The sequence below is a fragment of the Tenrec ecaudatus genome, chromosome 12 (genome assembly GCF_050624435.1).
Source record: "Tenrec ecaudatus isolate mTenEca1 chromosome 12, mTenEca1.hap1, whole genome shotgun sequence".
In the NCBI taxonomy this organism is placed as follows: domain Eukaryota; kingdom Metazoa; phylum Chordata; class Mammalia; order Afrosoricida; family Tenrecidae; genus Tenrec; species Tenrec ecaudatus.
The window spans coordinates 87,998,977-88,017,355 of record NC_134541.1 but is presented as its reverse complement, the minus strand read 5'-3'; the positions used below and the strand labels follow the sequence as shown (position 1 = coordinate 88,017,355).

The window sequence follows — 18,379 nt, the reverse complement described above, 5'->3', positions numbered from 1 at the left end:
GAGAAGGGTATAGAATGTCCAGTGGGACTTAATCTAGGGCAGCAGTGAGAAATTATTAAACCCGAATGAAGGCCGAACATGATGGTGGGACAAGAGGAAAGTAAAAGGAAATAGAGGAAAGAACCAGGAGGCAAAGGACATTTATAGAAGTCTAAATACAGGCATACATATGAAAACATATGTATAACGAGAGGGGACTAGAACTATGAACTCATATCTGTAAGGTAAGAATTAAGATTGCACATGGACATTGGGCCTCGACTGACTCAAGTACTCCCTCAACACAACAACACTTTATTCTAACAATCCAGCATTCTGTGATGCTCACCTACCAGCCATGATTGCTGAAGACAAAATAAGTGCATAGGTAAATGTGGTGAAGAAAGCTGATGGTGCCTGGCTATCGAAAGATATAGCATCTGGGGTCTTGAAGATAAACAAGCAGCCATCTAGTTGAAAATCAACAAAGCCCATATGAAAGAAGTACACCAGCCTGTGTGATCATGTTGTCAAAGGGATCAGGTATCAGACATCTAAGACCCAGAACAAAATCATACCCAAGGTGAATAGTGGGGGTGGGGTGGGGGGAGGCATGGAGTAGAGACCCAATGCCCATCTGTAGACAACTGGACATCTTACTGAGAGGTCAGAGAAGAAATGGGCCAGTCAGGGTGCAGTACAGCACCAATAAAACACACAACTTTCCTTTAGTTCTTTGGTGCTTCCTTCCCCCCACTATCATGACCTCAATTCTACCTTACAAATAGGATTAGACCAGAAGATGCACACTGCTACAGATAAGAACTTGCAACACAAAGAATCCAGGATAGATAAAGTCCCCCAGGGTCAAGAAGGTGAGTAGAGCTACTAGGAGGATTAGGGGAGGGGAGGGGGCGAAAGGGGAATCCATCACAAGGACCAACCTATAACCCCCTCTCAGGGGGACGAACAACTGAAAAGTGGGTGAGGGGCGATGGAGGACGATGTAATATATGAAATTAATAATCTATAATTTATCAAGGGTTTATGAGGGAGAGCGGGTGGGGAATGGATGGGTAAGAAAAGGGGAGCTGATATCAGGGTTGATGAGGGAAGAAGATGCTTTTGAAACTGATGATGGCAGCATATGTGCAAATGTGCTTGACACGCTATAAGAATGTATGGATTGTGATAAGAGATGTAAGAGACCTCAATAAAAGTATATATAAAAAAAAGTATATATAAAAAAAGTTACAGTCTGGGTAACCCACAGGGGCAGTTCTACCCTATCCTAAAGGGTCACTGTGAGTCAGCATTGGCTCAAGGACAGTGAAAACAGAATCACAACATTTTACATTAGCTTGAATTTGCCTTAATTACGTGAATGGGAGTTATTACATCTTGAGATTTTTTTATCCTCAGCGGACAGTACAAACTAATTCTCTAAAACTGCCAATTCTACAACCTAAAGTCTGCTAGAGTGCATTATATAAAATATTCTCTATGAGCTAAATTTTTAGTGCTTTCACCGCAAACAAGTAGAAACCTTTTTGTTTATATTATTTAAAGGTAAGAAATATTTATTTGAAGATTTATTGTTCATCAACCTATTTCAATCTCTCATCAATTTTCATTCTTCTCAGTTTGGTTCTTACATATCATTAAAAAATAATCTGGCACTGAATTGAGAATGTTCTGTTCATTTATTTTGTTTGTTTCTGTATGTGTGTGCTGTGTGTGTGTGATCCGTATTGACAGTAGTAACCCAGATTATTTCAACAGTAACCTGATTATCAGATGCCCAGGCCGAAATAGACTGTCAACAAATACATATTGAAAAAATAACACTACCATTAAACAAAATACATATTTTACATAAAGTGTGTCTTGACGCATACTCAGTTGGAAGATGCATTAGATGGCGATGTGGGGAATTTGGTTGGAATAAAATCCTGCTCACAAACTAAAATAGAGAAAACAGAACACCCCTTTCTTTTTCCTTTAGAAAGGCCAGGTGACAGGCCAAAATTAGAACGCCCGACAGAGGCCTCTTTTCCACCCTTCAAAGAGATCCACCCTGTGTGCGCCCAGCACCACGCGGCACGGGGACCGTCCAGCAGGGCCCCTGCGCATCTACAGCGGGGAGGACTTCGTGCACACGCATACTCTGGGCGGTACAGGGAACACATTATAAACGACTCTCCGTTGTTCCCTCTACGTCTCTGCCCCTTATTTTTTCACTCCTGTCTGCACGGAAAGTCAACACTGCTGGAGGGCTCTGAATATTCCCTCCCATCTCTGATACCGCAACATGACAGTGACCACGTTTGCAGGCTCCGTATCTGACCGCCACCTTCTCCGGCCTCTGAGGCCTGTCGCCACCACAGGGTGCGGCTGGGGGTCACCTGGTGGGAACTGGGGAGACATGGGGATCTGGGCGATTGCCAGCGGGTATCCTCCCATCGTCACCCATTCCCCCTCTGACCCCTCCCTCCCCCACTGCCAGCCGCCTGCAGCCCTCGGGGCCCCGGTCGCCATGGAGAGGGCAGCGGGCGGCGTCCTTACCGGGCTCGTGGACCCCCGGGTTGTCCGAGAGTTCGAGGACGAGGAGCTCCCGGCCCTCGAAGCTGCGGCCCACCGTGTAGATCCTGCTGACGGCCGTGCACTGCAGCCACACGGACACCAGGGCCTCGCGCAGCTCGGGGTAGCGGTGGTACTCGAAGGAGATGCCGTCCTCCTGCGGCAGGCGCCGGCGCCGTCGCGTGCCCTCGGCCGGCGCCCCGGGCTCCTGCGCCCCGGCCCCCAGCAGCCACGCGCAGGCCGCCAGCGCCCCGCACAGAGCCAGGAGCGCGCGGCCGCCCGGCCCCGCCATGCTGCGCTCGCCGACGCGGCCCCCGGCCCGGCCTCCGAGCGGCTCGTAGGTGAGCTGGCGCGGCTGCGCTCGCGGGCAGGCGCGGCACAGGGAGCGGCGCCGAACGGGTGAGCGCGCGCCTCGCCCGCAGGGCCGAACTGGTGTCCGCGCGCCGGCGCCGGCGGAGGGAAGGGCGCCGCGGCGGGCTGCACTACTGGCGGCGCAGCCGAGGGGCGCAGCCGGAGAAACCACTGCGCGGGCGGGGGGGGGGGGGCGGCGCCTCTGCCCGCGTGCTCTGCTGGCTCAGAACCACGGCGAAAGGCCGGGGGAATAACCGCCCAGGCCGGCTGTGGGTCCCCGCTGCAGGCGGCAGGCACACTGCTGGATGGTTAGTGGCCCTTTCCAAGTGGCATCCACAGCAAGCTGCACGGGGTTTCCATCTTGGCGCCCAGAAAATGAGAGCACAGTCCAGCTTAAAAGAAAGCCTGAGCGAGGGTCAGCATCCACTTTTCTCCCGTGATGTATTTTTCCCAACTGCATTTCTGGGCCAACCGTCCAGGCCCTAGCGTCTAGGGTTAGGCCTCTGTGCCTGCAAGGTCTGGCTAGAACACCCAATCCGGCGTGGTTCGACTTCAAGATTTAAGAGAATAAAAATTGGTTCGATCCATTTGCTGTTAGTCTTTCATTGGACTTATGAGGTTTCTGGGTTCTTCCAGAAAAGCAACACAATGACAGAAAGCTGGTAGGACAATGTCTTTTGGACTGTGCAGACACCTTCTGCAACAGGGGAGAAAGGAGAGTAGAGCTTCTGAGGCTGTGCCAGACAGAGGGCATGATTTGGTGCAAGACTACTCTGCTCTTGAAAAATGACGCCTCTCGCTTTCACTAAGTTACTGTAAAAAAATCATTTCATCGCTAAATACCCAGACTTTGGACAACATTAGGCTTGTTTTTTGTTTTAGTTGCTAAAGTTGCTTTTTCAGCCAATACCCTGAGTAAAACTTTCAACCTCAAAAACGATGCAGATAATATTAAATGAGTTTAATGGGTCAAAAGCACAGACATAATTGGTAAGGTGCTACCAGAGAAGACTTGCTCCAATCTCCTCTGATTGTCTACATTTCTCTCAGCATCACAGATGTGCTTTGTGGTGAGGGATGGGAGAGAAGGGACTGTCACTACAATGACATGCCACACAGGTATTGGAACCAGATCACATTCCTTGTCAATGTTGGCAGCTGTAAGAACCATTTATTTTCCACTCAGACAGTCTGTATTTGATTATGTGGTTCAGAAGTTCGCAGTCAAAGCTATAATTACGTTTCTAAACTCATGCCCGAAAGAGCAACCTTGAAAACCTAGAAGAAAACAGAGGAGCTAAAAGCAGGAACTTCAGAAGTGGAAGGGCGAGGTCTTCATGGTGGCAATCTAAGGTAACCACACTAGTTTGAGGGATAGTGACTAGTAACTACACACATAAATCACATATTGTTTCATTGAAGCCCTGTGTTGTCCCTCTTCTGTATTTTTAAACAAACTGTGGTTTTCTACTCCTCAGTCTTAATGAGATGGATAAATATATTAATTTATAATGAAAGGGATAGAGGCCAATGTAGATATATGTTTATATGTTAGTATCAAAATAACAGATGAGCTTTGGGTCTCTACTCGAGGCCTCCCTAAACACAAGAACACTTGTTCTAATGACCTGGCACTCTTTGATACTCACCTTGCCAATACAATTACTGAAGATAAAATGGGTGCATTAGCAAACGTGGTGAAGAAAGTGGATGGTGCCTGGCTATCAAAAGATACTGTCTGGGGTCTTAAAAGCTTGAATTTAAACAAGCAGCGATCTAGCAGGAGAGCAAATAAGCCCACATGGGAGAAGCACATCAGCTTGTGTGATCATGAGGTGACGACGGGATCAGGTATCAAAAGATCCCAAACAATTATATCAATGTGAAAGGGAGAGGTTGGGGTGGAGACCCAAAACCCATCTGTAGACAACTGGACCACTCCCTACAGAAGGATTACAAGGAAGGGACCATTCAACCAGGGTGAAGTTTAGCACCAACAAAACACACATCATTCCTCCAGTTCCTGAATGCTTTCTCCCCCCACTACCATGACCCAGTTCTACCTGACAAATCCAGCTAGACCAGAGTACACACATTGTACACATAAGAGCACATAAGCACACATGGAATTCAGGACAGGGACAGATAAAAATCCTTAGGAACAGTAGTGGGAGTAGTGATATCATGAGGGGAGGGGGAAGGTGGGGAGGGGGGGTGAAAGGGGGAACCCATCACCCAATAAAATGATTAATAAAAATAAATAACTTTTTTGCAAAAGACGGGTTTTTGTTTTGTGTTTTACTTTTGTTCATGGGTAGAATTGCACAGTAGCTCTCACTTGAGAAAGTTTCATTCTGCATTTTAGAAGGTTGCCTCCCTAATCTAGAAACTGAAAGTTTGGATTTGATTCATCATTCTATAATGTTTGAAAAATAAACAAAATAAAATCATGTTTGGATGCTGCAGAATACTCTGGAAATTGATAAGTTTTCCACATTCCCAAGCACCCATCCATTTAGTAGATATGAGGTAGGTTCCAGGAATCCATATTTTAACAAGAACATTGCGTATTTCAGAATTTGATAGTTGGTTAACAAACTTATTGTTATAGATCGAATTGTGTCCCTTCAAAACATATATACCCATGACCACGACCTATACCCATGACCATGATTTGTCTGCCAGCTTGTCGAATTGTGGTGGCTTCTGTGTTACTGTGGTGCTAGAAGCTATGTCACCAGTAGGATTTCAAATGCCAGCAGTGTCACCTATGTTGGAAAGGTTTTAACAGAATTTCCAAACTAAGATAGTCTCTGAAGAAAAACCAGGCTGTCACTTCTGAGGAATTAGCCACAGGAAACCTTAAAAATAGCAGTGAAACATCATGTAATACAGGACCAGAACATGAGCCCCTCCAATTAGAAAATACTCAAAACACACCTGCAGGAAGGCTGGCTTCCTCTTCAAAGCAATGTCAGCCTAATGGTGTGAGGGAGTAAGGTTTTCAGGAACCTTTTTGCTGATGGGACATGACTCAAAAGGAGAAAAACAGCTCCTGGCATCCATTCATAATCAGAACACGGAATATAAGAAGTGTGAATTTGTGGAAATCAGTAGTCCTCAAAATGAAATGGAAAACACAAAAATCAATATCCTGTTCATTTATGAGTTGAATGAGTGGTACTGGCCATGTTGTATCAGACAGTTTTCTATACCAGGAACGACAAATCCTACAGGAAGGCTGTTGTACTCGCTGTCAAAGGAGCCCTGATGGCATAGAGGTAACATATTGGGCTTCGGTGCGCAAGGTCAGCAGTTGGAAACCAATAGCTGCTCAGCAGGGCAAAGATGAGGCTTTCTACTCCTGTAAAGACAGTTCTTCTGTACAGTCTTGGAAACCCCCAGGGGAAGTTCTACCCTGGCAGAAAGATTATTTCAAGATCTACTTGGAAGTACAATGCTGTTTGTCATAGGACAACGTCTATGTGGCTACAAGAAAGTCCATATAATACAACCATTATTCAAATGTATGTACCAACCACTAAATATAGTGATAAAGAAATTAAAGGATTCTACCAACTTCTTCAGTCTGAAATTGATCAACCATGCAAGCAAGATGTACTGATGATTACTGGTGATTGGAATGTGAAAGGTGGAAACAAAGGTCAGGAATTGCAAATATGCTCTTGGTGATAGAGAAAAGCTGGAGACCTCACGCTAGGATTCTGCAAGGCCAATTCCTTGTTCCATGCAACATTTTCAACAACATAAACAATGACTACAGAAATAGACTTCAGTGGATGGAATACACAGAAATTAAATTGACTGTATCTGTGTTGAAATGATGGAGAAACTCAATCAACTTTCACAAAAACGTCAGCGAGAAATCAAACCTGTATTGCACTGGGCAAATCTGCTATACAAAACCACTTTAAATTCTTAAAGAGCAAGGATATCAGCTCCGGACCCAAGACATGGTATTTCCAACTGCTTTGTAAGCATAAGGAAGACTGTAGAAGAATTTATGCATTTGAATTGTCATCTTGGTGATGAATATTGGAAGTACCATAAATTGCCAAAACAAATAAATTTGTGTTGTAAGAAGTACAGCCTTAAAAGAAAGACTGGTGAGACTTGATCTCACATATTTTGGATATGTTATCAGGAGAGTCCATCCTCTGGAAAAGGACATCATGGTGATAGGGTCAAAAAAGTGTGTGTGTGTGGGGGGGGATCCTCAGTGAGATGGATTGACACAAGGGCTGCAATCATGGCTGAACTTGACCCACACTCGTGAGCATAGGATAAACTAGACACTGTTGCATGCTGCTCTACATGGGCTCACTATGACTCAGGACTGACTCCATGACAATGATATACCTGTGAACAGATACCTGGAGTCTCAGTGGGTTAAGCATTGGGTTATTAACCACAAGGTTGATGGTTCAAGCCCACTAGTCACCTCATGAGAGAAAAATTAGGTAAAGATTGAATCTCAGACCCAGAGGAACAGTTCTACCCTATCCTATAGAATCACTGTGACTTGGAGTTTACTTGATGGCCATGGGTTTGGCCTATTTGTAGATACCATCCTGTTTGGGTATAGAGCATCCTTTATGTTAATAGAGAGATTATTAGCATAGTGTATATCCTAAACCTAATCACTTCTGAGTTATAAAGAGAACAGATTAGACATAAAAGAAGCAGCACATGTTGGGGGCAGAAGAGGACTTGAAAGCAATGTTATATTAAAGAAGGAAGTAAGGAAGGCCCAATTTACAGACACTGAGATAGAAAAAGACCTTCTCCCAGAATTGAGAGAGAGTTAGCCTTCCTTTATAGCCAGGCCATGAATTTGGAATTCTGTCATCCCAAAATGTGAGAAAATAAAGTCCTTTCTTTAAAGTCACCTATTTGTGGTATTTCTGTTACATCAGTACTACAGAAGGAAAATATTCATTTTAAGAAATATTGTCCCTCCCAGACATCAACCTGGTGCACCAAGACAGGAATACAACATACTGGCATGAAGCAATGAACCAGTAGAGAGGTCTCCAGGCTGGCCCAAATTCCAGCTGTGTCACACACACACACACACACACACACACACACACACAAAGAAAGCACTACAGAGGACACCACTGAAGCTGCAGTTCAGGGAGAGGGACATGTCTGATCAGAGCACACAGAAACAAACTAAGAGGAAAGGAGAGAGAAAGAGAGTGGAACACATCCTGGCCCACCAAGCTGTGAGGACTATATTCTGGCTCAGAACAGCCAATGCACAATGAGGAACATAGGGCCAGCCCCACCATGAGATACGATGTCCCTTACTTACCCATAGTACTACAGAGGACAATACTGCAGACACAGTGCGGAAATTATGCCAGATCTGACCCCACCACACCTGGGGCAAAACACTAAGGGTGTGCATTAGAATAGTTAGGGGAGCAAAGCAATGAAGTACCCAAGGAATACCAAAATTAGACTTTGGGGCTACAGTGTGGTCCCCCCATCAGACTTGACTGGAAAACTCTCATATAGGTCAACAAACAGACCTGGAACTATTTATAGGCTTATCTTATTTGTTGTTGGTTTTTGTTGTTGTTGTTGTTTGGGGGGTTTGTTTTGTTTTGTGCTTATTATTGTTTTTGCATATATACCTAGATAAGATAGGCAGGATAAACAAACTGAAGGAAGAAACAATGGGACTGACAGTTCCAGGGGGACACAGGAGAGGGGAAGGCAAAGGAAAAGAAGGGGGGTGTCAACAAACCCAGGGACAAGGGAACAACAAGCGATCTAAAATCGATGGTGAGGACGATGTAAGATTCCTGGTAGGGCTTGATCAAGGGCAATGTAACCAAGAGGAATTACTGAAACCGACTGAAGGCCGAACATGATAGTGGGACAAGAGAAAAGTAAAAGGAAATAGATGAAAGAACTAGAAGGCAAAGGACATTTATAGAGGTCTAAATACAGGCATATACATATGTAAATATAGTTATGTATAACAATAGCAATATATACATATATATATTTGCTATGTATTAAGGTAGCTGACAGACCTTGGGCCTCTATTCAAGTACTCCCGCAATGTAAGAGCACCTTGTTCTAATAACCAAGGATTTTGTGATGCTCGCCTCCCTGATACGATCAGAAGACAAAATGGGTGCATAAGCAAATGTGGTGAAGAAGGCTGATGGTGCCCACCTATCAAAAGATATAGCATCTGGGGTCTTAAAGGCTTGAAAATAAACAAGTGGCCATCTAGCTGAGAAGCAACCATGCCCATATGAAAGAAGCACACCAGCCTGTGTGATCATGAGGTGTTCATGGGATCAGGTATCAAAGACCCAGAACAAAAAATCATATTGATGTGAATGATGTGGGGGGTGGATAGAGACTCAAAGCCCATCTGTAGAAAGTTGGGCATCCCCTCACAGACTGGTCACAAGGAAGAGGCAGCCTGTCAGGGTGCAGTATAGCACCGATGAAATATACAACTGTCCTCTAATTCTTAAATGCTTCCTCCCCCCACTATCATGACCCTAATTCTACCTTATAAATCTGGCTACATTAGAGCATATACACTGGAAAGATAAGAGCTCACAACACAGGGTATCCAGGACAGATAAACCCCTCAGGATCAATAATGAGAGTAGCATTCCAGGAGGGGGAGGGGAAGGTAGAAGGAGAAAGGAGAAACTGATCACAATGATCTACATATAACCTCCTCCCTGGGGTACAGACAACAGAAAAGTGGGTAAAGGAACACAGCGGTTGGTATAAGATATGAAAAAAATTATAAGTTATGAAGAGCTCATGAGGGAGGGGGGAAGGAGGGGGATGAGGTGATACCAAGGGCTCAAGTAGAGAGAAAATGTTTTGAAAATTATGATGGCAAAAAAAATTTTTTTAAGAAAATGATGATGGCAACATATGTACAAATGTGCTTGACACAATGGATGGATGTATGGATTATGATAAGAGCTGAAAGAACCACCAATAAAATGATTTTTTTTAAAGAAATGTCTCTAATGTTTTCTAAGGTCTCTTTCAGATCTAAAATATTTTAATTCTAGACAGTTTCTGCACAGCTAAATTTGGTAGAGCTACCCACATATTACTGGGAAAAGCGCATACACCAAGGCACCCGTTCAAAGGAACTAAAGCGTGGTTTTTCAAATTTTATTTCTGGGCTATTGTAGATGTAGCATCTTTATTGGCATATGCATGACTTGTTTGTGGCATCCTTGAAAATTATAGGAAAGGTTGTCTATCCTTATCCTGGATTGCTAGATAGAAAACCATGCATGACAAGTCTTAAATCTATAATTTTGTGTACCCTGAGTTAAACCTAATAAGCAATCTGCATTTTAATTTAAGTTAGTGAAAAGAGGTAGGTTGAGTGGGGAATGAGAAAAGGGAGATAATATTTTTCAAGGTCACTTCTGAACATCTGCATGGACATATTTAATTTCCCCAAACCTCTGCTTTTGCCTCACCACTACTTTCTGCACATCCAAAAACTGTCTCTCCCTACATCCCAGACCCCTTCTCCAAAAGCCCAGTTTAAAATTCAACAGATCCTCAAAAGTTCTGTAAATACATATCTCTTTATGCATCTATTGGAGTACTGTTAAATGTTTAACTTTCTGTGAGAAAAAGTTTAAAAAACTGAGACTATTTGCTGATTTCTATGGTGTAGATCCTCCCACCATGTGATTTCAAATGACCAATGTGACATCACTGACCCCGCTGTGAGGAACAGATACAGAGGCAGTTGCACCAAGGTTACATGGTGTATTGGGTTTGTTTTTTGTTTTTAATTATTTATTTATTTTTTAAGAGAGATGTACCATTTTTTATTACAAAGGTTTTCACAAACATGAAAATCGTATCTGAAAAGGGAAAACTAGACTGGTGTCCCCCAGCTGCAGAGCCGGGGTTCCAGAGGGCAGGCAGGGAGTGGGTTGGCTCACTTGGGGCCAGGCTGCAACAGTGGGGCGGGGGTGGGGGCTGTAAATGAGAAAGAACCCATCCAAAATCTTAAGGAGCCTTGAAGAAAAAGTACAAGGGCCCCTGAAGGGCCCAGCCACCCCTAGATTGTTCAGTAACAGGTTGTCTTTCCAAAGGAGGTCCCCTCATAGCAGGATTTTGTCCTGTGACTACCTAAAATTACCTTTTCCACTGAAAACGAACAGCCACGCTGGCGAAGCAGCTACTGGAGGTGTACCTAGCCAAGCTGCTCAGGGCCCTGGTTCCTGTCTAGTCCCTGGAGATATTTATATTTAATATATTTTTATATAAATTCACAGAGAAATAGAAAATATAACTCTGAGGGGTTAGGGAAGAGATGTCTGGAACTCTTCAAGAGTCTGGAGCTGGAGGTCTGCTCAGGCCAACCTGACCTCCTCCTTGACCCCTTTGGCTTCAAGCTCCTTGACCTCCTTGGCTTTCTCCTCTTCTGAGATTTCTTTCTTCTCCTCTGGTTCTTTCTCTTTGTCATCCTCTATTTTGACTCTCTTGGCTTTTTTGAAGTTGGAAGAGTTTTTGCAGCCACCCTCTCCCTCTTCATCAGAGTCGGAGAACTCTTCTTCACAAGCAATCCGCTTGTCAGAGGAGCAGATTGCAATGGGCTTCTCGGGGTCCTCTTCGTCCTCATCGCCACTCTCCTCTGGGACGGCATCCTCGGGGATGGCTTGCATCTGGACCCCGGGGGCGTGGGGCAACATCCTCAGGTTCTCAAAGAGCCTCTGCTTGATCTTCTCTAAGTACTCATTAGTGTTCTGGTTGGTCATGTTGGCAGGGCTGATGTGAAGCTTGAAATCTGGTCCAAAGTATTCAAAGTAGTCGTTGTCTGGAAGCTCATTGGGGATCTCTGTGCTCAAGGCAACAGCTGTCTCATACATCCAGCACTGTGCGTGCGACATTGCGAATGGTGTAACTACCTCCTCCCAGCATCGGCAGGTTGAAATTCCTCACAAATTCGACACACTTGGCTTGCCCTTTGATGGTCAGGTTGAAACAACCTAGCCGATCCCCAGACAGGGAGTCGGAGCCACACTGGAGGACGACCGCGCTCGGCTGGAACATCTCCATGACCTTGGAGAGGACTGGCCTGAAAATGGCTTCGTAGGACTTGTCGTCAATCCCATCTCGGAGCGGGTAGTTGACACCATAATACTTGCCTTTGCCAGCGCCAATATCCCGTAAGTCCCCGGTCCCTGGGAAGTACTCCCCATACTTGTGGAAGGACACGGTCATGGCCCGGTCTGTGGTGTAGAAGGCCTCTTCCACACCGTCTCCATGGTGAATGTCGATAGCAGCTCCAGGATGGCCAAGACGATGTCATTGAGGTAACAGAAGCTGGACGCCTCGTACTTCTTGGCATGGTGCAGGCCCCCGGCCCAAATCACAGCGATGTCCGTCTGCTGCTTATTCAGTTTCACAGCACTTGCCACAGGGCCGCCGGTGGATAGCTGACAGAACTCAAACAGCCCATCAAACACCGGGCAGTCCTCACCGACGTTGAATCTCTGCATCTGCTTGCTGTACTCGGACATGCTATCCGGGCAGATGGAGCGCAAGAACTTGATGTAGTCGTCACTGTGGCACTTGGTCATCTCCTCCACGCTGGCTTTGTGAGGCGGTAGATTTCCATCTTTCGGTAGACACCATAGTTGAGCAGCAAATTGAGTCATGCAAATTCGATGGGGCTTCATTGGATGACCTTGTCTGTAATAGTAATTTCCAACATCCCCGTCGTAGTAGTAACAGACTTTCCTCTGGGTGCCCTGCGTCTGTGCCATCTTGCTCGCCTGCCGTCCCTGCCATCAGACAGTCTGTCTGCCTGTGGTGTATTGTTTTAAAATGTACACAAAGGATGGAAGGGATCAGTTATCAGTCACCAAAGAACAAAAAATCATATCATTAGCTGTACACCTCCATGATATGATTGCCAAAGACAAACGGGTGCATAAGCAAATGTGGCAAAGAAAGCTGATGGTGCCCGGCTATCGAAAGAGATAGTGTCTGGGGTCTTAAATGCTTAAAGGTGAACAAGCGTCCATCTAGCTCAGAAGCAATAAAGCCCACATGGAAGAAGCACACCAGCACGTGTGATCACGAGGTGCCAAAGGGACCAGGTATAAGGCATCATGCAAAAAAAGAATATATATATATATATATATATATATATATATATATATATATATATATATATATATATATATATATATATATATATATATATACCATAGTGAATGAAGGGGGAAGTGCAGAGTGGACCCAAGGCCCAAGTGTCGGCCACTGGAGATCTCCTCATAGAGGGGTTTAGGAGAGGAGATGGGTCAGTCAGGGTGCGATACAGTACCGATGAAGAACACAGCTTTCCCCCAGATCCTGGATGCTTCCTCCCCCCAGCTACCATGATCCGAATTCTACCTTGCAGGACTGGATAGGGCAGAGGTTGTACACTGGTGCATATGGGAGCTGGAGTCAGGGATTCAGGGTGGAGGATACCTTCAGGACCAGGGGTGTGAGGGGCGATGCTGGGAGAGTGGAGGGTGAGTGGGTTGGAAACGGGGAACAGATTACAAGGATCTACATGTGACCTTCTCCCTGGGAGATGGATGGCAGAGAAGGGGGGGAAGGGAGGCTCCGGATAGGGCAAGATATGACAAAATAACAATCCATAAATTATCAAGGGCTCCTGAGGGAGGGGGGAGCGGGGAGGGAGGGGGAAATAAAAAAAGAGGACTTGATGCAAAGGGCTTAAGTGAAGAGCAAATGCTTTGAAAATGATTAGGGAAAAGAATGTACGGATGTGCTTTATACAATTGATGTATGTATATGTATGGATTGTGATAAGAATTGTATGAGCCCCTAATAAAATGTAAAAAAATTAATTAAAGGAGTATTAAATTCTTTTTAAAAAAGACGTGCTTCTCTGGGGTTTCTCAAAGTGGAAGATACTGCCCCCTGGTGGGTAGCTGGAGAGACTGACACTCACTGCCTTGAGTCAGTTCTGACTCATGACACTCGTAGGACAGAGTAGAACTGCCCTTGTGAGTTTCTGAGACAGTAAATCTTGATGGCAGTAGAAAGCCTCCAAATTCTCCAAGTACGATCCAGCGGACTGAAAAAGCACACACCTACTTTATCCTGGATTATAAACTATAGAAAAGACTTGAACTGAGTAATTTTGTGACCCTTAGCTCCCCTGTGCCAAGAAGTCCAGCCTAATTCCATTACTCCAAGTGTAATACTTGGTTTTAGTAACTGGCTTATACAGAACAGAATATACCAGATGTGATATATCTTCCAAAACTGCAACTATAGTTTTCATCCATTTCTCTCTGTCTCTGTGTGTGTCTCTGTCTCTCTCTCACACGCTCTCTTTTCTAGGGCAAGCCAACCGATGGTTGTGAGCTGGCCCCTAGAGAGACTCACATGGCAAGGACATGAGGGGGCCTCAGCTCAATACCCAGAGGGGGACTGATATCCTCGGCCTCCAAATCAGTAAAAACAAAGTTATGAGCTGTGTCCTGGAGCTTGGAAGCAAACCTTGAGCTCCAGTCAAGCCTCTAGGTCAGCACTTCACAGACTACTGACCCTCACAAGCTGTGAAATAAAAGTACATGTGTACGTTTTAAGCTACTGCTGCTGCTGCTGCCGCTGCTTTCCAGTGCCAGTGAGTCTATCTCAACTCATGGCAATGCCATGTGACAGAGGAGAACTTTCCTATAAAGTTTGCCAGGATTTTCTGAGAGAAAAATCAGGTCTCTAGCAGGGAAACAACACAGCCTACATGGAAAAAGCACACCAGACTGTGTGATCATGAGCTGTCGACAGGATCGTGTATCAGGCATCAGAAGCCACAAAATTATCTTACCAATGCAAATAAGTGGGATAAGAGTGGAGACCCAAAGCCCAATTGTAAACAATTGGACATCCCTCACAGAAGGGTCACAAGGAAGGGACAAGTAAGCCAGAGTTCAGTAAAGCATTGCCAAAACACACAACATTCCTCTAGTTCTTTAATGTTTCCTCCCCACACTAACAGGACCCAGTTGTACTTTAAAAAACAAGCCTGCCCAGAGCATGTACACTGGTACATATAAGAGCTCTTGACACACAAAATACAGGACAGATACCCCCCTCCCCAAGGACAGTAATGGGAATAGAAATACCATGAGGGTAGAGGGAAGGTGGGGGAATTAGTCGGAGAACAGGGGATCTGATCGCAAGGATCAACATATAACCACCACCCCAGAGAGGAAGAACATCACAAATGTAGGTGAAGGGAGACAGCATGTGGTGCAAAATATGAGAATAATAATAATAATAATTTATAATTTGGGAGCGGGGAATTTCATAAAGCACAGTGAAATTTATTTAATTTTCATGTATTTTTAAAAAATCATTTTACTGGGGGCTCATACGACTCTTATCACAATCCATACATCAATTGAATCAGGCATGTTTGTACATATGTTGCCTTTATTCTTTTCTAAACATTTACTTTCTATTGAGCCCTTGGTATCAGCTCCTCATTTTTTTCTCCCTCCCTCCCCCACCTCACCCTCATAATCCCCTGATAGATTGTACATTGCTATTATTTTCATCTCTCACACTGACCGCTGTCTCCCTTCCTGTTTGTTTTTTGTTGTTCTTGCCCCTGTAGAGGGGAGTATGGTTATGTGTCAATCATTGCAATCGGTTCCCCCTTTCTCCCTTCCTCTCTCCCTCTTCCCCCTACCCTTCTGGTATCACTATTTCCACTCCTGTTCCTGGAATAATTTATAATTGATCAAGAGTTCATGAGGGTGTGAGGGTGGGGGAGGTGGGGGAAAGAGAGGAGCTGATAACAAGGGTTCAAGTTGAAAGAAAATGTTTGAAAATGATGATGGCAACTTATGTACAAATGTGCTTGACACAGTGGATGTATGTATAGATTGTGATAAGAGCTGTAAGAGCCCCCAATAAAATTATTTACTTAAAAATGTTAATGGACAAAAAGAAAGAGAAAAGATTGCCAAATCTTTCTCCTGTAGAACCACCAGTGGCTTCAAGCCACCAACCTTGCAGTTAGCAGCTAGGTTATTAGCCATTGCAACACCAGGGGTCCTATGAAGTCACCAAGGTGAAGTGATGTGTTACACAGGAACACCATCTCCACTATGCAAATATAATAAACACCAATAACCTGGCAGTCATGGTGGCAATGATTGGAGGGGAGGGGTTGTACAAATAGGGCACATGTAACACTAATCAAGGGGATTGGTTAGTTTTAGGGACCACTCCCCTGGCTATCAGGATGAACCCTATTTGGGGGCAGAAAGAGAAATCTCAGGACCATCAGCACAGCACATATGAGATCTCATTCTAAAGTCGGGGAGGTAAAGACCAGGGGCCCCAGACCTTGCTTAGAGACTGTAGGACAGAGCAAAGGAGACAGGCTGAGACCAGAGGCCAAGGCAAGGGAACCAGGCACAGAACAGAAGAACAGTGCTGGGACTATGGGACTGTGAGACACATTAATAAATAGGCTTTTTGGTCCATGGAGGCAGAGTCCGAGGGACCATGCAGCTGACAGGCTGAGCACCAGAGAGAAACTTAGATGTTGAATGACAACAGGTGTTGCTATGTACCAACGACTGTATCCTTACTGTTTACTGATCTTGTTAACATCCCTAATGTTGCTGTGGTTAGGTGCTATCCAGTTGATTCTGATTCCTAGAGATGCTATGCACAAAAGAAACACTGCGCAATCCGTGCCATCCTCACATTGTTCTTATATTTGAGTCATTGTGGCAGTCACTGTACCAATCCATCTCGTCAAGGGCCTTTGTGGGGGAACAGAGCCCCCCAGCAAATCATCATGGGTCCAGTAGGTGCAATTGTACGGCGATAATAAGTAAAGATTATAGTACAGTCATAGAGAGCATGAGAGATAGAAATAATGGAAGCAGACACACTTCATAGTAGCATGCTCACCACTTTAGCCCCGCTCGGTGGTCCACGTGGAGAAAGCCGGAGAGTGAGAGCAGGGGTGGAATTTTATTGCTAACCAAGGCTTATCACTACATAGGGGGATGTGATTACAGGTAACCGCACATCATAGGAAGGGGGAGTACAATAGGCATCCACATCATAGGGAGTGGGCCCTACTTGTGGGAAAAACAGTGGTGTCTGCTTGCTCTGGGTGGCTAATAACCCTTAGGGAGTATAACCCCTGACCAACTTCTGTTGACCTCCAAGCATTTGCCACATGTAGCAAGCAGCTAAGTTTGGGATATACTTAGGGGAGACAACTTGGGAGAAATCTTTGTTTCTCACAGGCCTTCCTCTTTTTCACTGCTCCTCTGCATGAGCAAGCATGACGTCCTTTTCCAGGGACTGGTCTCTCCTGAAAATATATCTCAAAAACAGGAGACACAAATCTCACCATCCTTGCTTCTAAAGAGAATTAGGGCTGCACTTCCAAGACAGATGTGTTGACTCTTTGGATAGTTCATGGGGCTCTCGATAGTCTCACCAACCCCTCTACTATCTTATTACCCACATAAATCGTCCTTGCCTAGATAATTCTCATGAATCCATTTTTTGCTGACCTGCCAAGAAGAGATGGAGACACCACACCACAGAGAAGCAGCTCAAAAAGTATCATGAACTAATGAGCATATGCGGGAGAAGAAATAAAAAGCAAATGAAAGATCCTATGGGAAAACATCATCTGGAAGCAAATGAGAAACAAAGTCCTATGGTCACCCCTCCACCTCAGGTTATTTCTGTACACAGTCTCCCACATGGAAAGCTCCCTTATCTAAAACACTTCAGAAACAAACTCTAAGGCACACCATTATCTAATTTGGTTCATTACTCCAATTTTTCTTTTTTTTTTACTCCAACTCCAATTTTTCATGTGAGGCTCCCTGAGCCATTTATCCCTCCACCTTTCAATTAACACCACATGTGTTTATCATCCAGGTTAACACAATAAACTAACTAACTCAGCATCCATGAGCATTGATAGTGGATCCAAGTAAGATGAAATCCTTGACAACTTCAACTTTTTCTCCATTTATCATGTTATCTCTTGTTCCAGTTGTCAAAGGTTTTTGTTTGTTTGGAGGTGTTTCCTTTCCTTTCCTCTTCCTTTCTTTCTTTCCTTTCCTGGTGGTGCAGTGGTCATACATTTTGCTGAAATCCTCATATTTGGCTGTTCAGAACCACCAGCTGTTCTGAGGGAAAAGCCTACAAGGGTCACTGTGAGTCAGCATTGACTTGGCAGCAGTGAGCTTGGTTTGGGTTTTTGTTACATTGAGCTGTAATCCAGACTGAAGGCTGCAATCCTTGATCAACATCAGCAAGTGCTTCAAGACTTTCTTACTTTCAGCAACATAATATTTAAACTAGAAATGTACTTTTCAGTAATGTTTAGTCTTGGTTAGGCCCGAGA

At 44.7% G+C, this 18,379-nt stretch overlaps 1 protein-coding gene and 1 pseudogene across 1 annotated transcript in view; both read right to left on the bottom strand.

The window, feature by feature from the left end:
• The window catches only part of CPE (carboxypeptidase E), a 155,051-nt gene extending 152,148 nt beyond the window's left edge, over positions 1-2,903 (bottom strand). The window contains exon 1 of the mRNA XM_075564237.1: positions 2,545-2,903. Coding sequence (XP_075420352.1) covers positions 2,545-2,851 — 307 coding nt within the window. The 5' untranslated portion in view covers positions 2,852-2,903. The remainder of the gene's footprint in view (positions 1-2,544) is intronic.
• Positions 2,904-11,309: 8,406 nt separating this feature from the next.
• Positions 11,310-12,725, bottom strand: LOC142422575 (histone deacetylase 1 pseudogene; annotated as a pseudogene).
• Between the last annotated feature and the right edge of the window lie 5,654 nt (positions 12,726-18,379).